Raw genomic sequence first — 23,373 nt, forward strand, 5'->3', positions numbered from 1 at the left:
CCACCTATTAGATTGCTACTTCCAATAGGTGGCACTAGATTTCTAGTCCTCCTCCTCTCTGAAGAGACAATTTGCAAAATGAGTTTGCAAACTTGAAAAGGAGACATATCACTTTTAGTTGGCAAAATGTTTTTATATGACTTTTTAGACAATTGTAATTTTTGGTATAATCTCAAGACCCTTTCCCAACTTCTTGTTACTGGACAGAAGGAGGTTGGGGTGCTGTCCTTTACCTTTTGGCTAAAAGGTGTTTCTTGATATTTATCATTTTTTGGAGAAAACAAAAATGTACTATACTCATACAACTAAATAATGCAACCCAACTACAGTCTGACAAAACAGTCACTGGTGCAATTTTAATACATGTAGCACTAAAGACCCAATGTTACATACAACAGCAAACTAAAAATATGACAGTTTGGGGAATGAGAGCACAATCTAAGAGTCTACTGAGAAGTTCATGTTGGAGGCCTTTAAGACACTGTATAGTAGAAAAAAAATAAAACGGATATCAATATGAAAACCATGACGGGCGTTTACATTTCCGCTCAATAATCCTCTTCCCCGCATCTTCAGGATGAGGCTTTTCACCTTCATAGAGAACTACAGTTTCCACAGTGGGAGCTTTAAAAGGCCCTCCTTCCACGACTTTTATCTCCTTCCTGATGAGATGTGTTTCCTGGCGAACTTTCTCATAGCAGAATCCACATAGTACGTGTTTCAGTTTCAAGTGCCCGCATTTTAGACATGTGTCAATGTTATTCTAAAAATTAAGGGAAAAAATTAATTCTTTGCATCCAAGCGAAGATGCCTTTAATTGTCATGTGAATATTACACTACAAATACTGGCGTCTATATGATGATGTGCTGAATGCTGTACTGATAAATGACAATTACGAGACCTAGAAGTGGCTTTTATTCAATGTAGTAGGGCTGCACAAATCCCAGCCAACCAGGGAAGCACTTGGGATACGGTGGACGGTACATTACATTTGACTTGTTTCTCATTGATGCCTGAGAAAGTTCTCAGTGATGAATGAAAGAAGCAAACATGGGCCCAGAAAAATAGTTACTGTATATACTTGAGTATAAGCCGAGAATTTCAGCCCATTTTTTTAGGCTGAAATTGCCCCTCTCGGCTTATACTCGAGTCATTCCCAGGAGTCGGCAGGGGATGATACTCACCTGCTCCTGGTGCGGTCCTTGCACGTCCCTGGTTCTCCAGGTGTTGAGCGGTCACATGGTACCGCTCATTACAGTAATGAATATGGACCCGTCTCCACTCCCATGGGGATGGAACCGCATATTCATTACTGTAATGAGTGGTACCATGTGACCGCTTAACACAGGAAGAAGCTGCCGGCGCCCGGAGAACAAGGAACCGCGCCAGGAGCAGGTGAGTATAACGGGGGCATTGCGCGATATTCACCTGTCTGCGTTCCACTACCGGGCTCCGTCTTCCGCATTCTCTGCAGTGATGCTCAGGTCAGAGGGCGCGATGACGCGATTAGTGTGCGCGCCGCCCTCTGCCTGAACTTCAGGGCCTGCGCAACAAGAGGTGAGTATGTGACTTTTCTTTTTAATTGCAGCAACAGCATATGGGGCAAATGTGTCTATGGAGCATCTTATGGGGCCATAATCAGCATTTGTGCAGCATTATATGGGGCATATTTTAATATGGAGCATCTTATGGGACCCATCATGACCTGTATGGAGCATTATATAGGGCTCCTGATTCAATATGGATATTCAAAAACACTTATCCTACTGATGTCTGAATTAATTTTACTTTTATTGCCATCTATTTTTATTTTTGACATTTACCAGTAGCTGCTGCATTTTCCACCCTAGGCTTATACTCAAGTCATTAAGTTTTCCCAGTTTTTTGTGGCAAAATTAGGGGTCTCGGCTTATACTCAGGCCGGCTTATACTCGAGTATATACGGTATACTCCTAAGGGTATGCTCACATTTAAATTTTGGAAGAGTTTTTGGAGAAAAAACTGAGAGGAAACTCTCTCAAATATTCTTCAAAACCTTTGAGTTTCCATTTAGCGTCTGCTTGAAAAACTCAGTAAAGACCAAGTGTAAACACACCCTAAGGTTCATAGTAATTTGATTATCTCAAGTCATGATAACTCCAGGTGGAGTCCAGAAACGGTCACTTCATAGTATCAAATTGCCTAAAAAGGTGTGCCGCTACCGAAGCAATCCTAGATTACCCCAACGATTAAACCTTCAATACACTTTATGGCCCTGCTCTAGGAGATAACACATGTTTTTAGCTTATGTGGGGCACGGTAGTGGTGGGCAACCCATTTCAATGCATGTGCAGAGAGGAGTGGAGCAAGAGAACCAGTCACATAGGTAACCACATGACCACCACCATCTTTGTAGCTGTGGATGCAGCAGCAGCATCATGGGGGAGCTTACAGAGAAAACCAACTGTTGTGTCCTGATCCAAGCATACAAAGGTACTGTTCCTGCAAGGCCTTAGCTTAGAGGGGTTTCTTTTGGCTTACTCAAAAGGGTTATTTCCATCTCATAGATTTACAGAACATCCACTGGATATGCCATAAATATCTGTTTGTTGCAAGGTACAGAAGATGACCAACATCTTAAAGCCAATGCATTCTCTTGGTGCCATGATGGCACTGAGTAACACCACTTTGCTAGAACCCTTAGTGCCAGACTCATGACTGGCGTTCCACTCTTCCATATGAGGAACAGGAGGATACTATGCTGAGATACACGTCTGTTAGATAATCCTCATCTCATTTCCTCTATAAATGAAAGTCGCATCATGCAATTTGCAGAGGAAAAGAAACAGCTGTCCTTAGTGCAGGTGGCTGCCCAACAACTCCACCACACAGAATCTATTGCTAATAGGCATATCCTGGTTTATGGGCACGATCACTTTCTACCAGTAACACACTGCACCCATAAACACCTCTACAATATCTACATGCAAAAAAACAAACAACCCCAAAACATACTGGTAAAACGAAAGGTGCAGGTTTTACAATACCTTCTCTTTGAGAAGTTTATTTGGATTTCTTCTTCGGCAGCGATTTACTTCTATTGTTCTTCTGGATTTAGGGGCAGCCATCCAAAAGATACTATCAAGAAAACTGGGCACATTGGCATCTTCATCGGATTTCTCAGAGGGACAGGATACTGGCGCTTGGACCGCTAGAGCTGCAGCAGACATAAAACACACTGATGGTGAAAAGGGCAGATGAAAGGCAGGTTCTGAGCTCCTGCTACAAAGCAAGACCCAGTCTGGAAGCACAGGGGAATATTTGGGGGCAGCCCAAGATGCATCCTGTAGATAGAAGGTGGAGGATAAAGAGGACGAACAGACAAGAGAAGCTTTCCTTACTGGTAGAGATGCACATGCCCCTTGTATGCAGCCGTGCGCCCCATGTAGCTTCCGTATGTAGCAAAGCGCCCCCTGTAGCCCCCACATGCAGTACTAGTTTTTCAGCTCATTCACTCCTGTAGTATGGCTTTTTTTACCTGGATGGAAAGGCTGCACTCCTAAAACCCGCAGAAGACTTTGTTCTGCTCGCAGGCTCCATGTCAGCAACAACCTGACAACTCCTGCAGCCGGTGCCCCGGACAGCGCCATGTTTCTGGTGACCTCCTGTCTGTCACCCAGTATTCTGTTATGCGCATGTGCGCTTCAGCCCCGTGAGTGACGCCGCCAACCACAATGGGGTGCAGCACACTATGTGTACCGTGCACTTTCCAGTTATTACACAAATGTCATTGACATCCGTCTAGCGTCTACAATGTATAGATAAGATATGAATAGTAGCGGAATGACAGCATTATGTGACGCAGCATGGACTAGGCTACAGGGCATACTAGTTACAGCTCTGTGAGGACTACAGTCCCCAGCATGCAGCGCGCCTCGGGCGGGATGTGACGTGGTGACGTATGACGCTCGCCGTGCTGATCACATAGAGGAGGAGCAGAGAGAAGATGGCGGAGCGCACTTACAGTTTCTCTCTGACCACTTTCAGGTTAGTGGCTGCTGTGTATGGCGGCGCTGCTCTGCGGCTGACCCCGCGGGGTCAGAGCCGGTCCCGGCAGCCTCCTCCCCGGTACCCGTGTGGCTGAGCCCCGCGGCTCTTTGTGTGCTCGCTCGGACACACTTTGCACAGTCACTGCCGTCTGCCCGGCCTGAGTCCCAGCGTGGGCTGTGCGGCTTCTGTCCGCGGTGTGTGGCTGGTGTCGGGGGAGGATGGAGGTGATGCTCAGCGTCAGACTGGAGCACCTTGGGCCCACCAGAGAAAATCACTCTTGGGGCCCACTATGTAGCTACATAGAAATAGATACAAGACCACCAATTGTGCGGTAAAACACGCTAATATCAGGGTATAATATAAGCTAGTACACGTCTTAATTATGTAGCAGGGGTTGGGGTAGCCCCCTCATAGGGTACAATGTATCGCGCTCACAGAATATAATGCAGCCCCCTATAGCATATAATGTAGCCCCCCCCCATAGAATATAATGCAACCAGCCTCGAAGTATAATGCAGCCCCCCATAGGGTATAGTTCAACCCCCCTCATAAGGTATAATGCAGCCCTCTCATAGGGTATCACACTGCCCCCCTCTCATAGGGTATCATGCAGCTCCCCCTCCCCCCATAGGGCATCATGCAGCTCACTCCCCCCCCCCATACGGTAACATGCAGCTCACTCCCCCCCCCATAGGGCATCATGCAGCTCACTCCCCCCCCCATAGGGCATCATGCAGCTCACTCCCCCCCCCCATAGGGCATCATGCAGCTCACTCCCCCCCCATAGGGTAACATGCAGCTCACTCCCCCCCCATAGGGTAACATGCATCTCACTCCCCCCCCATAGGGTAACATGCATCTCACTCCCCCCCCCCATAGGGTAACATGCATCTCACTCCCCCCCATAGGGTAACATGCATCTCACTCCCCCCCCATAGGGTAACATGCATCTCACTCCCCCCCCATAGGGTAACATGCATCTCACTCCCCCCATAGGGTAACATGCATCTCACTCCCCCCATAGGGTAACATGCATCTCACTCCCCCCATAGGGTAACATGCATCTCACTCCCCCCCATAGGTTAACATGCAGCTCACCCCCCCATAGGGCATCATGCAGCTCACCCCCCCCCCATAGGGCATCATGCAGCTCACCCCTCCCCCCATAGGGCATCATGCAGCTCACCCCCCCCCATAGGGCATCATGCAGATCACCCCCCCCCCATAGGGCATCATGCAGATCACCCCCCCCCCATAGGGCATCATGCAGATCACCCCCCTCTTGCCCCATAGGGCATCGTGCAGCTCACCTCTCCTCCTCGCTCCCACACTGACTCCAGCAGCGGCTCTGCTCTGATGTCAGGAGCTGCGCTGCTGTCGGCCTCACACAGCAGGTGCGCGTTGAAGTGACGTCATCGCGCCCCTGCTGTGTGTCAGCGGCGAGGGGAATCATGGGAGAGGGAGCATCATCTGACGCCCTCTCCCCATTAACGAGCGCTGGGTGGGTGGCGTTGGCGCCGGGCCCCTGAGGGGGGGGGGGGCCTGGTCTGCGGGCTCTGATAGCGGGCAGTGTTTAGCCGCAATTTGCGGCAAACGCTGCTCGCTATTATAGTGAAATGAATTCACTCCTCTCTACGCCCATGGGGGCGTGGGGAAGCGTGAATATTCATTTCACTTTAGCAGCGGGGACAGGCTTAGGCTTCCTGTCACCAGCTGCTTCTCCGCTGGTACTGGGGGCCCCATAGCAGCTGCGTGGTGTGCGCTATTAGCGACACCCCACTTGCTGGGGGCCCCTGGAGCAGCGGGGGCCCTAGGCACTGTTTGCCAGCAGGTGTCAGGGCCTGGGCCCACCGGAGAATCCTCCGGTTCTTCGGTGGGCCAGTCCGACCCTGGTGATGCCTGTGGGGCTGGTGCCAGGGTATTGCTGCCTGCAGTCCCCACTGACCGTGCAGTCAGCCTCCCCTATGTGAGCCGGCCGGTGCCCTGCAGGCCAGGGCTGTGTTGTGCCCTCCTTTGGGGCCGCAGGTGACCAGTGGAGGCTCTCTGCACTGTACATCCGTTTTCCATCACTTCTGCCCTTGTCATTTACACTGGTTTTCTAGTGGCTGGATCTACTCATGTGGGAGTTTTTAACTGCTGAAAAAAGTGTTTGTTCATACTGTGCCTGCAGTGTGTGAACATGGTGTAAAGAAATGACTGACTTCTGTCCTATATCCACCCTGCCATGCAGCCTTGCTCTATTACTAAGGCCTCTTTCACACTTCCGTCTTCTGCTGTGCATCTTTGTGCAGTATAATGACGTATCGACGGACGTCACAAAAATAGTGAAAAACGTGTGTGACGCATCCAGTGTAATGATGATGCGTCGTTTGTGTTGTTGCCACGAGAGAGAGACTTTTTCCCGGATTTGAAAATCCTCCCGGGCATGCTCAGAGGGAAAAACGTGATACGTCGCTGGATTCCAGTGTTTTGACGTCGGATCCTGCGCCCATAAGCTTCCATTATAGTCCATGACGGACAGCGCAGGACCCGTCGCTGAGCGATTTTCCGACATGCAGAAAAAACGTTCCTCTGAATGTTCTCTCCATGACGGACCGCTATTTTCCGACGGACCGCTATTTTCCGACGGACCGCTATTTTCCGACGGATCCAATGCACGACGGATGAAACGGATGGCCATCTGTCGCTAATACAAGTCTATGGGAAAATGCTAATTTTTTTGCAGGATCCTGCATTTTCAAAAATCGATGGATTGCGACATGACACAAAAGACAGAAGTGTGAAAGTAGCCTAAAGCAGACAGATGGGGAATACTGGGAGTTGTAGTTCCTTACAGCTGTTTGGAGGCATAACACTTACCCACCACTAAAAAAACACATACTTTCCTCAAGGCTGCCCCTGCATTGTCAGTGTGATATTGCCATGTGACAGCTGCAGCCGAACACTGTTAGGTAGTGTCACATGACCACCAGGAATTGCGGGGCTGGTCAAGGAGGTCAGTGAAATTTTGATTTAATTTGTTGGGCTCTTAAAGGAAATCTCTCCACATTTGAGTGATCATGTCCTGTTAATATGGGCACACAGGTTATAGACTGAAAAGTGATGTCTGTCTCATGTCAAATCTTTTATAACTATGTACATGAGTTCTTCCAGGGTCTGGGGCGTAAGCTGGCGGGAAGATAACTCTGCCTCCTTCATTATACTATCTTCTGACTCCCACATTGTCCCTGTGACATCAAGAGCGTGGCTGGAAACCTTGCACATTCTGCCTGCTATCCCTTATCTTCTATTAAAATTGAAATGTTGTTTGTAAAAAATCAGACAATTTTCATCTTATTCAAAAGCCTCTCCATTTACAAGAACAAAGGGAATTTGAATTTTGTTTGCTCATTGTCTGTTACCAGGCACCACTACAGCCTAGCACTGTGGTTGAGCATGTGCACTGCATACAGGAGATATTAAATAGAGCCCTGTAAGCACTGATCTAAAGCTGGCGGGGTTTCTAGAGTGCACGGTGCAGCCAGAGGTACAACTATACTGCTGATCCGAGCGGTCAGTCTTCAGGAGTTCACCACGCATGGCAAACAGAAGGTCGGGAGGCAGGTGAGAGGTCCACTCCTGAAGCTAAGTGAGAGCATCTGCTATAAATGGATTTATATTTGGTTAATCTTTTGTGGGTTTTAAAAGAACACTTGCATTCATAACTTTCTGCCTTGATCTGCACAGGGATTAACTCAGTCCTGAGTACACCAATGTGCAGCATTCCACCATCAAATCTGTAACAAAAAACATGTGATTCATCAGATGTTGTATTAGGCTACTTTCACACTAGCGTCGTGCACTGCACGTCGCTATGCAACGTTGCAGCGCACCGACGCTAGGGGTGGAAGCGCCGCACAACGGGGCAGCGGATGCTGTTTTTCCACGCATCCGCTGCCCCATTGTGAGGCGCGGGGGTGCGCGGTCGGAATTGCTGCACACAACGCACAAAAAACGTTACATGTAACGTTTTTTGTGCCAACGGTCCGACGCAACTGTCGCACAACGGTTACGACGTGTGGCACTGCGTCGCTAATGCTAGTCAATGGAGAAAAAACGCATCCTGCAAGCACTTTTGCAGGATGCGTTTTTTCTGCAAAACGACGCATAGCGACGTGCAGTGCACGACGCTAGTGTGAAAGTAGCCTTGGTCTATTCCTGATGAAGGGACCTGAGTAGTCTCGAAAGCTTGCAATTTGTTACCATCTTTCAGTTAGCCATTAAAAGGTATCAACCACTGAGGATTCTCAATTCCAAATATTTTTCTAACAAAAATGTATGCACTGATTGTGTTTTTTTTTTTTTTTTTTTCTTTTTTCTTCTTTAATCCAACACCTTCTGCCATTCATAAGTGGAAGGGAATTACTTAGACAGGCATGACACAGCGTTTCAGCTTTCACTTTCACTCTATGCAGGAGGAAGGGGGAGGATGGGTGAGCAGTCGGCCCAGAGCTGTGCTGTAAAATAAAACTGCTGGAGCTACATAGAGACATCTGATGGCAGTGAAATTATAGTGGTGTGACATTCATCTAATGACTTCCCGTGGTGTGGCACTGTAACTGCGACAGTCGCAAATGTTTCCAAATGTGCTGCATTCTCTGTTGCACATAACCTAACCTCCAGTAATTCACTTTTCTTTTTTTTTTTTTTCCAGTTTCTAGTAGATCTACTTTTGCACAATTTTTCACTCTTTTGCATTGCATACATCATGTCACAATACTCATAAAGCTGTTTTCTATTCTTTTTCAGATGAGGCCAGAGTCACACTAGACTGTAATACGGACGAGTGCTATGCAATAAAAAAATCGCCTAGCACTTGGACCAATGTTAATCTATTGTGAAGCTCCCATCATCTGTTGTTTTCTTGGCCGTATTATACGTGCGAGAGAAATTGCAGCATGCTGTGATTTTCACTATATATCGGCCGAGAATCACAAATGAAAGTCTATGGGTGCTAGAAAAACTCACACACCACACGGACCATCAATGTGACTAGCAAGAAATACGCAGCGGTGTCCTATGGAAAAGCCGGCAATTCAGTGCGGTGTACAGTAAAATCACACTGACAGGTTAAAATAGAATAGATAAAATAAATGTCTAGATAGATAGATCTATTCTATAATTGTCTGCTTTTGCTAAATCATCAGACTCAACAGGATATGAGACATGGTTTACATACAGTAAACCATTGCATATCCAGTAGATTTTTATATATCCCTCACTAATGTTAGAAGAGTTTGTGTGTAAAATTTGGGAGCTGTTAAAGGGTTAATTCACGGAAAAAACTGGCGTGGACTCCTACGCAATTTTCTCCGCCAGATTGGGAAAGCCAGTGAGCGAGGGCAGATATTAAGAGCCTAGAGAGGGACCATCGTTATTGACCCCCCCCCCCCCCCCCCCCCCCCCCGGCTAAAAACATCTGCCCCCAGCCACCCCAGAAAAGGCACATCTGTAAGATGTCTATTCCGGCACTTAGCCACTCTCTTCCCACTGCCCTGTGGCATTGGCATATGTGACTTTATGTGCATAAATCTAAATTAAATCTTGTGCTCATTTTTATAACATGTTTATAAAAATGCCCATGCATTTACTAGAAGCTAATTGGAGAGATGTAAACTAATCAGTTGGCCATGGAATGACTATGCATTGCACTGTACATCTTCTCTTCTTGAGGTATACAGTCTTCTCCACTAACGGCCATTTGTTTCCTTAGTCCTTCAGGTAAACTTGTACAGATTGAGTATGCATTGGCTGCGGTAGCTGCAGGAGCGCCTTCTGTTGGGATCAAAGGTATGTGGTATAATGCTGGTCATCTGTCCTGTAGCTTACAATGCATACAACCTTGTGGAAGGAATCTCGTCTGCCTAAATATGGCATTCTGAGATTGACTGATTGAAAAGAGATTTAAAGAAAAGTCCTGTTATGCTGCGTTTCAGATAAAATAATCTGCCTGGGAACCATAGCCAAAGACTAGAGTAGTCTACTGCTGACCCCAGTCAGCATCTCCCAGCACCGCTGCAGGTGATTGACAAGTCGCTTGCTATGCTAGGTCAATCACCTGTCAGCACACGGATGAGCCAGGCAGAGCCACATAAGGTCCCCTTTAACACTGACGTATGTGGTCATGAAAAATAGCCAACTCTAGTAGTCATATCAAATCGTTTAATAACGTAGACTGTCATTGAGTTTTCATGAATAAATACGTTTTTGTCGCAGTGGCCGATCACAGGGCAACATTCATTTCTCATAGGTCTCTTAACCTATTCCAGACTGCCTACTGTCTTTTAACAGCAGGTGTCTGAGCTCTTAAGTTTAAAGTTACTTTTACATTGCTGCATTAATGCTCCTACAGGAGGAGCAGATCAGTTCCAGCTGTCAGTCATGGAGCCTAGGAAAAGTGGACTTATTTTTTGTATGATGCAATTACAGAAAAAAAATTATGAACCCCTCCAAAAAGCCCTGAAAACCAGACTATAGCACTAATATATCTGCTGTGATGGAGGCCTTCACTCCTACGTGTGTACATCCCATATAAACCAAAGACCCATGTAGCCATTTCACTGGAAAAATACAGATACTGTAGTTTAAATAAAATCTGCACAGTGATAGGGGGATTCGTGAAACTCCTCATGTAATGTAAATGCTGTTTTACTATCCTTTCAATTCTTGTATTGAATCCGAAGAAGCCATACATATGCTATAACTACTGGCCAAATGGTAGTTAGTTTGGTCAAAAGCTATTTCTCCTAATGCCAATGTATGCCCTGCCATGGCAGCCGAGAAGAGAAGCAAGAAATGTTGTATTACCAGGATGTAGTATCTCATTGAGATGGTATTGCCCCTTTTTATGTGAATATGAGCTTTGTACTATGCTGAAATGGTCACATTTCTAATTCATTTGTTCCTAGCTGCAAATGGAGTTGTTTTGGCAACTGAGAAAAAACAGAAATCCATATTGTATGATGAGCAGAGTGTACATAAAGTGGAACCAATCACCAAACACATAGGCATGGTATATAGCGGCATGGGCCCGGATTACAGGTAACATTATATTAATATACTACATCTTGCTGTGTACAGTAGCCCCCATTGTCCTGTTCTAAGGTCTTTTATTTTCATTTTCTTGTTAGAGTCCTTGTTCAGAGAGCCCGAAAGCTCGCCCAGCAGTATTACCTTGTGTATCAGGAACCTATTCCAACAGCACAGTTAGTGCAGAGAGTGGCCTCTGTCATGCAGGAGTATACACAGTCTGGGTAAGAGCATTCATCTTGGAGGACGTTTATTAAAGGGAATGAGCAGGGATCATCTGCTATCTCTGCCATGAAAAGCAATTGAAATGCTATGTAGCATTGACTGCAGCAAAGGGGGCTGGCACTGCACCCACTGCCGTGACTTAACTCTTTCTCTACCCTTTTGGGTGTTGGCAAAAATAGGGGGGAGAATAACGTTTGAATTGCATTGCCATTGAGTTGGTCAGCTTCGGTCAGGCAATTTTTACTTTTACACATACCACAAATTTTAAAGAGGTGGTCCACTACATTGTATAAATAGCCCATCAATTTACAACTTTTAAATACCGTATATACTCGAGTATAAGCCGACCCCCCTAATTTTGCCACAAAAAACTGGGAAAACTTATTGACTCGAGTATAAGCCTAGGGTGGAAAATGCAGCAGGTACCGGTGAATTTCAAAATTAAAAATAGATACTCCATACCAGTCATTATGGCCCCATAGATGCTCCACATAAAGCTGTGCCACATATAATGCTCTGCACCGTTCATTATGGCCCCATAGATGCTCCACATAAAGCTGTGCCATATATACAATGCTCTGCACCATTGCCCCATAGATACTCCACATAAAGCTGTGCCATATATACAATGCTCTGCACCGTTGCCCCATAGCTGTGCCATATATATAATGCTCTGCACCGTTGCCCCATAGATAGCTGTGCCATATATAATGCTCTGCACCGTTGCCCCATAGATAGCTGTGCCATATATATAATGCTCTGCACCGTTGCCCCATAGCTGTGCCATATAGTGCTCTGCACCGTTGCCCCATAGATAGCTGTGCCATATATATAATGCTCTGCACCGTTGCCCCATAGCTGTGCCATATATATAATGCTCTGCACCGTTGCCCCATAGCTGTGCCATATAGTGCTCTGCACCATTGCCCCATAGCTGTGCCATATAGTGCTCTGCACCGTTGCCCCATAGCTGTGCCATATAGTGCTCTGCACCGTTGCCCCATAGCTGTGCCATATATATAATGCTCTGCACCATTGTCCCATAGCTGTGCCATATAGTGCTCTGCACCGTTGCCCCATAGCTGTGCCATATAGTGCTCTGCACCGTTGCCCCATAGCTGTGCCATATAGTGCTCTGCACCGTTGCCCCATAGCTGTGCCATATAGTGCTCTCCACCGTTGCCCCATAGCTGTGCCATATAGTGCTCTGCACCGTCCATTATTGCCCCATAGCTGCTGCTGCTGCTACAATAAAAAAAAAAAAAACATACTCACCTGTCTTGCTTGCAGCTCCTCGGCGCCATCTTCCCGGCATCTCTCTGCACTGACTGGCAGAGGGCGACGCGCACACTATATGCGTCATCGCGCCCTCTGCCTGAACAGTCAGAGCGGAGAGACGCCGGGAAGATGGCGCGACGCCCGGCGTGTGGAACGAGGACAGGTGAATATGCGATACTTACCTGCTCCCGGCGTCCCGCTCCTTCCCCCGGACAGCTGTTCTTCGGTGCCGCAGCCTCTTCCTCTGTCAGCGGTCACCGGCACCGCTGATTAGAGAAATGAATTATGCGGCTCCGCCCCTATGGGAGGTGGAGCAGCCTATTCATTTCTCTAATGAGCGGTCCCACGTGACCGCTCAGGGGAAGAGGCTGCGGCACCAAAGACAGTGTGACAGGCAGGGGGAGCGACAGGAACGCCGGGACTAGGTGAGTATATGACAGTGCTCACCCGCCGACCCCACCACCGATCATAACTCGAGTATAAGCCGAGAGGGGCACTTTCAGCCCAAAAATTTGGGCTGAAAATCTCGGCTTATACTCGAGTATATACGGTAAGTGTTTTTGTAAATGCATACTGCTGCTATATTTGCCTGTGGGTGGCGCTATCGCTGCTTGTTCAGTCCACATCACGTGACCTCAGCTACAGCTGCCGCTGACATCCACTGATATCATGTCAATGTCCAGACTTTCACTGAGGCATGACCAAGGCGCACGCACCCCTTACCCTGATTGTCTATAGCCCAGTCAGTATTTTACCGCACGTCACAGCCCAGTATTCAGCGTGCACTTGTGGCCAATGAAAGCAGAGGAGAGAGGGAAAGCGAGTGCTGGATACTGGGCTTGTGAATTGCAGTGAAGCGCCACCCACTGCCCGGGGGGTGGGAGTGCGTGCAACTGGGTCACCCCAACCGGCGTCATATGGCAGCAGTATGTATTTACAAAAATACTTATTTAAAAGGTGTAAATTGTTGGGAACACTATACAGTGTAGTGGTGACCAATTAGCGAAGCGTGGTTCAAATTCCACGCTGATTCGCGGGCGGACTGTGACTGTCGCTGATTGGTCACTCCCGGCCGCGAACAAATCAGTGAAGCCAGGGTCGGCTCCAGGTTTTTGAGGGCTGCGGGTGAAAGAGTCTCAGTAGGCCCCCTCTTTAACACACAGCACGATTCATGATGCACAGATACAGCAGAGAAATATAGCACAGCGTATATGAATGTGGGCACCATATCCCTGCTAAAAAAAGAATTAAAATAAAAAATAGTTATGTACTCACCTTCTGTCGGCCCCCGGATCCAGCCCAGGCGTTTACCGATGCTCCTCGCGACGCTCCGGTCCCAAGAGTGCATTGCGGTCTCGCGAGATGACGTAGCGGTCTCGCGAGACTGCAATTCATGGACCGGACCATCGCGAAGAGCGGGAAAGGCGACGGAAGGTGAGTATATATTTTTTTTATTTTTTACATTCTGTCTTTTTACTATTGATGCTGCATAGGCAGCATCAATAGTAAAAAGTTGGTCACACAGGGTTAATAGCACCGTTAATGGAGTGCGTTACACCGCGGCAAACTCGGTCCGTTAACGTTGCCATTAACCCTGTGTGAGCGCTGACTGGAGGGGAGTATGGAGGGGGCACTGACGGCAGGGGAGTAAGCGGCCATTTCGCGGTCGTACTGTGCCCGTCGCTGATTGGTCGTGGCCTATTGACCACGACCAATCAGCGACTTGGGATTTCCGTGACACAGGCAGAAAGACAGAAGTGACCCTTAGACAATTATATAGTAGATGGTACTTTGTATAACCTCCTACCTGCCACACACCAAATGCAAAGGTTCTTATTGGATGCAATATTAGTAAACTGTTTTTGTTTTGTTTTTTCCCCTCCCAATCTTTAGAGGTGTACGTCCGTTTGGAGTCTCATTATTAATTGCCGGTTGGGATGAAGAATGTCCATATTTATTTCAGTCCGATCCTTCTGTAAGTAATATATATTTTCTTGTGTAGCATACAGGACTGTATTTACTTAGTATGAAATTCACTATATCTAACTACTTTAACCCCTTGACGACCTACCGTATTTTTCAGACTATGATGCACTTTTTCCCCTAAAATTTGCGGGGGGGCTCCGCTGGCATTTTGTGAAAACCCGGAGCTCCCCTTGTGCAATGCAGTGGCCTCCAGGAAAATGGCCCCCCCAGGGGGCGGCACATGCTCAAATTGAGAGCTCGGCATTGCAGTAGTTGATGTGCAGGGGGGGGGGCGCTCGGGGCTTTCATAAAATGCTGGCGGATCCTCACACACCAAAGAGCACCGCCAAACTTTCCGCACCAACATGGGATTTACCGGCTTTCACAAAATGCTGGTGAAGCCCCCGTGCCACGAGCACCGCCGAACCTGCTACACCAGTCTGGGATGGGAGTCAGGAGTCATATCACCAGACCTCTGAATACCCACTGTGACCACGCTCCATGAGCTGAATTTGGACTGTAAGATGGACCTCCGTTTGACACTTTTTTTTTTTCCCCTATTTTCCTTCTGGAAATTTGGGGTGCGTCTTGTGGTCCGGTGCGTCTTATAGTCCGAAAAATACACGGTATGTTTTATAGCAACATCATTAGTCGCCTGACTGTCTTTGATGTGGGCTCTTGGCCTGAGCCCACCGTGTTTGACACATGACGGCTCTATTCATCAGCTGTCATGTGCCCCTAACTGTGGCATTTAACATGCGCGCCGGAAGCCCATCACAAACCTCGCCCATCACAAACCTCGCCCATCGCAAACCTCGCCCGTCGGTGTCCCTGTCACATAGTGGGACGCTGATGGGTTGATGTGCTCATCGTTGCAGAGTGCTGCCCTGTGGCCGGTGTTCATACCAACTGATCATTTCTGCTACACATGGCATGCTGAAGCTCTGCGGTCAGAAGATCGAGCTTTAAGTCTCGTGTAAGTTCAAATCCTCCAAACCTTTTGACCCATTCAAAATAAAACCATAAAAATACACATTTTGGTATCGCTGTGTTCAGATCCGGCGTTTCTGACAGAATATAAAAGATTAATCCAATCAATAAACAGTGTAGTGAGAAAAATCTCAACACAGCATTGCAATAAAATGCAATCCTAAATACAGTCCAGCTCACCATGACTTGCATCCTGGAAGTGTTTATTCACAAATAATGCTTCAATTTCATAGTCAGCAATACAGCTTACAGCACACTCATCAATTAATGTTCGAGGGTACACAGACCCCTGAAACGCGTTGATGCCTGTACTGTATGGCAGACTCTGTATGTCCTTGAAGCATTTGTGTGAATAAAACATTCCCTATACACAGCACTGCAAACTTGGGGAATCCTAATGGCAGGTCAGTTTTAGCATTTAGTGAATGTAGTAATAAAAACAAAACACTATTCTGGAACTACAATTGCACTGCACTTGGATAACCCTAACCCCTCCTCCAGTTTTCCGGTATACTATATGGTACAAAAGTACAACTCGTTCAACAGCCATATTGAGAGAAAACTAAAAGTAATGACTGGGAAGAAAGGGAGCAAAAACAAAACCTGGTAATCCAAAGGTTGTGAAAGGGCTGCAGTTAAGGGTACTTAAAACAACAGTGCCGCTTTTTAACAGTGCTGAGGTTTAAATGTATAGCGCTCCCCAGTGTCGGGGTAGCTGAGACCCCTGAGAACATGATTTGGGTCGGTTTTTACCGAAACCCCCTCCCCCCATTCTGTTGCGACCACAAAAGAGTCTGATTTTTCCAATTAAGTTCTCTCTCCTCTGATGTGATTGCACATCAGGGGAGAGAGAAACCGGTTCCTCTGGTGTCCAGGTATTCCCCCCCTCCCCATGAAGTCTGTCCCCCCCCCCCCCCCCCGGGCCGCTGGTGTCCTCTTCCGGGAGAACGTGCACCGGCTGAGATCTGCCAGCCGGCAGCAATAGGAAATTTTTCCTATTGGTTAATTTTGATCACTGTGATAGGGTCTTGCAGTGATCAAAAAAAAAAAAAGTAAATAAAACCCCCCTTTATCAGCCCCTGTGTTAAGGAAAAGTAATAAAATAATTTTTTTTATTTCCATTTTTCCGTTAGGGTTGGACTAAGAATTGGGGGTGGTTCCACTGTTTAGGTACATCAGGGGGTCTCCAAACGTGACATGGCGCCACTATTGATTCCAGCCAATTTTGCGTTCAAAAAGTCAAACAGTTCTCCCTAGCTTCTGAGCCCTGCCATGCACCCAAAAGGTGGTTTACCCCCACATATGGGGTATCAGCATACTCAGGACAAATTGCATAACAACTTTAGGGTCTAATTTCTCCTGTTACTCTTGGGAAAATAAAAATTTGAGGACGAAAAGATCATTTTTGTGGAAAAAATGATTGATTTTTTTTTTTATTTTCACGGCTCTACGTTATAAACTACTGTGAAGCACTTGAGGGTTCAAAGTGCTCATCACACATCTAGATAAGTTCCATGGGGAACGGGGGGGGGGTCTAGTTTCCAAATGGTGTCACTTGTGGGGGGTTTCCACTGTTTAGGCACATCAGGGGCTCTCCAAACGCGACATGGCATCCGATCTCAATTTCAGCCAATTCTGCATTGAAAAAGTCAAATGGTGCTCATCCCGAGCTCTGCTGTGCGCCCAAACAGTGGTTTACCCCCACATATTGGGTATCGGTGTATTAAGGAAAAATTGCTCAACTTTTGTGGTACATTTTCTTATTACACTTGTGAAAATTAAAAAAAAAAAAAAAAAAAAGGTTCTGAATTAAAAAAAAATTCGGAAAAAAAGTTAAATGTTCGTTATTTTTCCTTCCACATTGCCTCAGTTCCAGTGAAGCACGTAAAGGGTTAATAAACTTCTTGAATGTGGTTTTGAGCACATTGAGGGGTGCAGTTTTTAGAATGGTGTCACTTTTGGTTATTTTCTGTCATGTACACCCCTCAAAGTGGCTTCAAATATGAGGTGATCCCTAAAAAAAAAAAAAAAGAAGTTTTGTAAATTTTGTTGTAAAAATCTGCCTCCCAGCATGCACTGGGTATGGTGAAATTGATCATCAGGGGGCTGAGACTGCTGTTACTCCCACTTTCTTTTCCGCCTTGAAATGAAGCATCAGAAGGGGGCAGCACTGCAGTCACTTATCACAGCTTCTGTCACCACCGTCCCCTGATTGATATCCTGTTTCAGCAGCTGTGATGGGTAAGGGACCGTAGTTTCTCATGTTGCTCAGGATGTGCAGTCAATGCTGCTTCTGTCCCCACTGCTCCGTTTACTGAACAAGACGTCATGAAGAGGTAGTGATGCAATTGGTGAGAGGGGCAGCGTCAGAATCTGCTGTCGCTAGCACTGCTTCTGTCAGTGCCCTCTGACGATGCTTTGAACGAGGCGGCACGTACAGAAACTGTGTGGACTGAAGATACTAGGCGGTGTGAGGGAAGCTGCGATCTCCTCTGCATCACTACTGAAGGATGAAGGTAAAGGAAGCTGTGGTAATTTTCCGCAGTGCCACTCCATGATCCTTTCTTTTAGGCTGGGAAGGAAGTAGTGGGAGTGAGAGCAGCACCATGATGATTATTAGTTTGAGAATTGCCAGTGCATGCTGGGAGAAACAAACAAATGGTCATTGGAAGCAATAAGTGGGGCTGGACACATTAGAGTAGAGCGGGAATGGTATGGAGTGTTCTAACTGAAGTACATTAGATAAGCAGTTTGTCTAAGCATGCAATTCACTTAGTTTGGGACAAGCCCTTTTAAAGTGATAATAGATTGGTGGGCGTCCTACATGCTGCACCTTCTGATCAGTATAAATCTGCTCCTGCAGCAGCCGGTTGTAAGCGATGTACAGAGCCCTGTACGTTTAGGGTTTGCCTCCCTGTACTGCATCGGATTTTCTATTCAAGTGAATACTTGGCAGCGGCCACTAGGGCTACATGCCCACGATCAGGAATAGTAGCGTTTTTGGACTAATGCAGTTCTAATTACTGCACTTGTGTTTAGGTGTATGCAGATTTGCCGCGTGTAATGACATTCTAGTGACGAAAATACACAGTGGAGAGTAACCTCTCCACTACAGAAATTCCCATGCTGTGGCTCGTAAACCCACACCACAGGTCAGTTTACGCAGAGTTAAATAGAAGCACGGAGGACATGGGATTTCTATAAATCCCATCAAATGTGCTTGTAATGTAGAACGTAATGTCCAAAACGCTGCTATTCCGGGCACTCAGCCTAAAACCGTGTATTCAGGTACTTTGTTTACATTGCTTACACCCCACCACTGCCAGAGCAGATTTCTACAGATCTGTGGGGATGCTGGGTGTCTTCTCCCACCGATCTCATTATGCTGACCTATCCTGGGATAGCTCTTCACTTGCTTGGTCCTAGATAAACTCTTTTAAAGTGAGCCTGACAGCGGATGTATGCTGCGAGGGCATCAGCTGCGGAGAAGTTGCCGGGGACACGACTGTCCAACTAGTCTCCAGTGTGGCTCTGTCCATGGCTGCTTTTTAATGTGTGTTTTTTTTTTTCTTCTGAAAGTGTTTGCACTCAACCAGGTATCTTTGACATACAGCTAGTGACTGATGCATGCTGCCTAATCAATAGGCAGCATGTATCAGCTTCCTTTAAGATGACATGGAATGTGGTTGTTCAACATCAAAAATCTTGTAGCAGAAAATCCTCTAACGCTGCCGTCACACTAGCAGTATTTGGTTATTATTTTGCCTCAGTATTTGTAAGCCAAAACCAGGAGTGGAACAATTAGAGGAAAAGTATAACCGAAACATATGTACCTATTCTGTATTTATCACCCACTCCTGGTTTTGGCTTACAAATACTGAGGTAAAATACTGACCAAATACTGCTGGTGTGACGGCAGCCTAATAGTGCTTAATTTTCATTGACTGCTTTTTTTTAAAAAAAAATTTCTCCTTTTCAGGGGGCTTATTTTGCATGGAAGGCTACAGCTATGGGAAAGAATTATGTAAATGGAAAGACTTTCCTTGAAAAAAGGTACAAATGATTCTTACTTGTAGTACATCTTTTCACAGTAAAGTGTTAGGCTATGTGCACACTTTGTGCACAGATTTGATAAATCTGCAGGGCAAAACCGCTGCGGTTATCCCTGCAGATTTATCGCGGTTTGTTTTGCAGTTTCCGCTGCGGGTTTACTCCTATACTATTGATGCTGCATATGCAGCAATATGCAGCATCAATAGTAATGTTAAAAATAATAAAAAATGGTTATATACTCTCCCTCTGACGTCCCGATCTCCTCGGCGCTGCATGGATCCAAAGATGCTGTGCGAGAAGGACCTTCCTGACGTCACGGTCAGGTGACCGCGACGTCACGGTCAGGTGACCGCGACGTCACCGCAGGTCCTGCTCGCACACCAACCCTGATACGGGACGGCCGCGTGCAGCGCTGAGAGGTGAGTATATCATTATTTTTTATTTTAATTCTTTTTTTTTTACACTAATATGGTTCCCAGGGCCTGGAGGAGAGTCTCCTCTCCTCCACCCCGGGTACCATCTGCACATTATCCGCTTACTTCCCGCATCGTGGGCACAGCCCTATGCGGGAAGTTAGCGGATCAATGCATTCCTATGGGTGCAGAATCGCAGCGATTCTGCACAAAGAAGTGACATGCTGCGGAATGTAAACCGCTGCGTTTCTGCGCGGTTTTTCCCGCAGCATGTGCACATCGGATTGCGGTTTCCATAGGGTTTACATGTAAATGTAAACGCTATGGAAACTGCTGCGGACCCGCAGCATCAAAATCGCCGCGGATCCGCGGTAAAACCCGCAAAGTGTGAACATGGCCTTAAAGTTGAGAGGATTGGTGGGGGAGAGGAAAGATAAGAGCTTGGTTTTATTAGAATGAATGGATTGTTACTAGGTACTCGGTGAATTGCTGCTTGTCTCACAAAGGTAGGTTTACAGTGGTGTTCAGAAATCTTATCACAGCCATCATTTGCTGAAAAACTAAGGCTGTGTGCACATGTTGCAGATTTGGTGATTTTTTTTTTTTGTTGTATTTTTTTTTCCCCCTGTGTGGATTTGTCATAAACCTGATGCCAGCAAAGTGAATGAGAAACCTGAAGTGTCATACACACGTTGACTATTTTTGACTTGCAGATTTAGTGCAGAAAATAATCTGCAGCTTGTCAATTCTCCGCGTTTTTTTTTCCCTTTTTTTTTTTTTTTTTCACGTATGGAATGCACTGGAAAAAAAAAATGCAGGCAAAAATGCAAACTTTTTAAGGCTGCATTTTCCTGCCAAGAGATACAGAAATTTCTGCAATCAATTACTCAACGTGTGCGCATACCCTAAGGCAGGGGTGGCCCTCGATGAACTTTAATCAGGCCCCCGAGCAGATTCTCAGGGACCGCATTCTTGTGCAGGGAGGTGTATTTTGATCACAACCAGCTCATTAATTTCTTCTTGTTCTGTTAGCACACACGCAGTGTTCACTACTGAACACTGAAGGCATGCAATGAAAGATTACATCCTGAAACCAGTGCCAGAGTCAGGATGTACTTTGTGAGCGGAGTTTGTACGGCCCCCGAAGGATGGTATATCCAAATGGCCCTTGGCAGAAAAAATATTACCCTGCCCTAAGTGGTTAAGGTAAATGGTGCTGAGATTACAGCATCTCCACAGTGCCAATACTGGTCCTGCTTAATTAATCCAGGACCCTGTATAAGTGGCGCTGTTCTCAGTGGGTGACGTGACATGGTTTCCATATTCTGGATGTTTTGCAATAAGCAGTAGCTGTTTGGTTGTGGCCTTTACTACTTTGTTAGCGAGGACGTCTGCACTGACTGAATATAGATGAGCTGCAGCCAAAGAGTAACTGATCAATTGCTACGTCGGGTGCATGGCCAGTGTCACATCACTCTTTGAGAACCGCGGCACCAACATTGCTGGATTGGCTTAGCTTTTGGAGAATATCAGTTTTTATTTTAATTGGGGCCCTGAAATGAATAAGCAGGGCGTTTCCATTAGTGAACAACTTTTTTTTTAAAAATAAATTGTGTGTTCATTAAATAAAGAAGAGTTCTTCTAATTACTTAATCCAAAGGATATTTAACACGCTAGACTGCACACACATGGCGAAAGTAAACTATCAGCATAGCATTTATATTTTCCTTTCAGATATAATGAAGACCTGGAACTGGAAGATGCCATTCACACAGCTATCTTAACACTAAAGGTATTGTCATACAGTGAGTGAAATGGGATTGGATACAGTGAACATAGCATCATATTGTGATACTACTGTCTGTATTTTAACAGGAAAGCTTTGAGGGCCAGATGACAGAAGACAACATTGAAGTGGGTATCTGTAATGAGGCTGGATTTAAGCGACTCACTCCTGCAGAAGTCAAGGATTACTTGGCAGCTATAGCATAAATGGCTTCCACTTGGGAAGGTCGATTGATGTAGTTTTTTTTTTTTTGCCACTAAAGGATACAAAATGATTTTCTTTGCAGATTTTTTTTTTTTTTTTTTGCATACATTCTTATTTCTACCTGTTCGACAGATCTTTTTAAAACTGATATGGATCTAACCACAATAAACGGTATCAAACAGAATATCGACTACTGTCTTTTCTTGTTGTCATGTGAGGGTGTTGTTTTTTTGTTTTTTGTTTTTTTAGACCCCTCCATGAACTGTGAAGTACATGTACGTCAAAAGTTGTGCCGCTGATGTGGATCTTTCCCCGTACATGCGCCTTTTAGCAGCCGGAGTGGAGCTCTGCTGTTAACCGATTTTAAATCCCAGTGTCAATCTTTGACAGTGGCATTTGACACCGCCAAACAATTCAACAAATACACATATTTGCTATTGCTATGTTTGTAAAAGTCTGATCTATCAAAATATAGAAATACATTTCCCTGATCTGTAAATGGTGAAATTTCAATAAGAAGGGAACAAAGCAAAAGGGAAAATGTTACCGGTCTTAGAAAATTACAAATTAACTTTTAATTTTATGGCGAGTTAAGAAAAAAAAAGTAACTGTACATGTATCTGCGTGTAGAATCGTATCGCAAGGTCAGTTTTACCATATAGTGAATATGGTAATAAAGATAAATAAAAATCCACAAAACAATTGTGAAATTGCACTTCTCCAGTACGTCCCTCCGGACAGCACCATTGAAAGTAGTCCTTCCTTGACCTATAGTGTGACATAATCATAGAGGTTAACCCCTTTCTGTCATCGGACGTACTATTCCGTCCATGTGGGGTGGGCCCTACTTCCCAAGGATGGAATAGTACGTCCAGCGCGATCGGCCACGCTCTCGGTGGGGAGCGCGGCCGGGTGTCAGCTGACTATCGCAGCTGACATCCGGCACTATGTGCCAGGAACGGTCACGGACCACCCCCGGCACATTAACCCTCAGCACACTGCGATCAAACATGATTGCAGTGTGCCGGCGGTATAGGGAAGCATCGCGCAGGGAGGGGGCTCCATGCGGGCTTCCCTGAGATGATCGGTACAAGGCGATGTGCTCACCTTGTACCGAGCGTCTCCTCCCTGCAGTCCCCGGATCCAAAATGGCCACGGGGCTGCATCCGGGTCCTGCAGGGAGGTGGCTTCACAGCGCCTGCTCAGAGCAGGCGCCGGGAAGCCTCCCTGCTGTGCTGTGTGATCGCCGATCACCGTGCACAGCAGTGTGTCAGATCGGTGATCTGTCACTTTACTGTGATGCCCTACCCTGGGGCAAAGTAAAAATGTAAAAAAAAAAAAAAAAAAAATTAGATGTGTAA

General features: G+C 46.2%; 2 protein-coding genes across 2 annotated transcripts; one reads left to right on the forward strand and one right to left on the reverse strand.

Moving 5' to 3' along the window:
* Nucleotides 1–331: 331 nt before the first annotated feature.
* Nucleotides 332–3,907, reverse strand: MRPL32 (mitochondrial ribosomal protein L32). The gene is made up of 3 exons (XM_077269172.1): nucleotides 3,519–3,907; nucleotides 3,028–3,197; nucleotides 332–763 (listed from the first exon to the last, which is right to left on the reverse strand). Exons 1-3 carry the CDS (start codon nucleotides 3,628–3,630, stop codon nucleotides 512–514), a joined length of 534 nt encoding a protein of 177 aa, XP_077125287.1. The 5' UTR covers nucleotides 3,631–3,907; the 3' UTR covers nucleotides 332–511.
* Nucleotides 3,864–22,196, forward strand: PSMA2 (proteasome 20S subunit alpha 2). The gene is made up of 8 exons (XM_077269171.1): nucleotides 3,864–4,027; nucleotides 9,783–9,859; nucleotides 10,978–11,110; nucleotides 11,200–11,322; nucleotides 14,495–14,576; nucleotides 19,536–19,609; nucleotides 21,757–21,814; nucleotides 21,898–22,196. Exons 1-8 carry the CDS (start codon nucleotides 3,987–3,989, stop codon nucleotides 22,012–22,014), a joined length of 705 nt encoding a protein of 234 aa, XP_077125286.1. The 5' UTR covers nucleotides 3,864–3,986; the 3' UTR covers nucleotides 22,015–22,196.
* The last annotated feature ends 1,177 nt before the right edge of the window (nucleotides 22,197–23,373 follow it).

Source organism: Ranitomeya variabilis, chromosome 6 (assembly GCF_051348905.1).
Source record: "Ranitomeya variabilis isolate aRanVar5 chromosome 6, aRanVar5.hap1, whole genome shotgun sequence".
Classification (NCBI taxonomy): Eukaryota; Metazoa; Chordata; class Amphibia; order Anura; family Dendrobatidae; genus Ranitomeya; species Ranitomeya variabilis.

Bases quoted from the DNA above. Each gene is read 5' to 3' on its own strand.
- MRPL32 (XM_077269172.1), bottom strand. From the start codon at position 3,630: ATGGCGCTGTCCGGGGCACCGGCTGCAGGAGTTGTCAGGTTGTTGCTG. The intron at 3,198-3,518 runs GTAAAAAAAGCC...TGTCTGCTGCAG, and splicing joins AGTGCAGCCTTTCCATCCAG to CTCTAGCGGTCCAAGCGCCA. The intron at 764-3,027 runs GTATTGTAAAAC...CTTAATTTTTAG, and splicing joins ATAAACTTCTCAAAGAGAAG to AATAACATTGACACATGTCT.
- PSMA2 (XM_077269171.1), top strand. From the start codon at position 3,987: ATGGCGGAGCGCACTTACAGTTTCTCTCTGACCACTTTCAG. The intron at 11,111-11,199 runs GTAACATTATAT...TTTTCTTGTTAG, and splicing joins GGCATGGGCCCGGATTACAG to AGTCCTTGTTCAGAGAGCCC. The intron at 21,815-21,897 runs GTATTGTCATAC...GTATTTTAACAG, and splicing joins CAGCTATCTTAACACTAAAG to GAAAGCTTTGAGGGCCAGAT.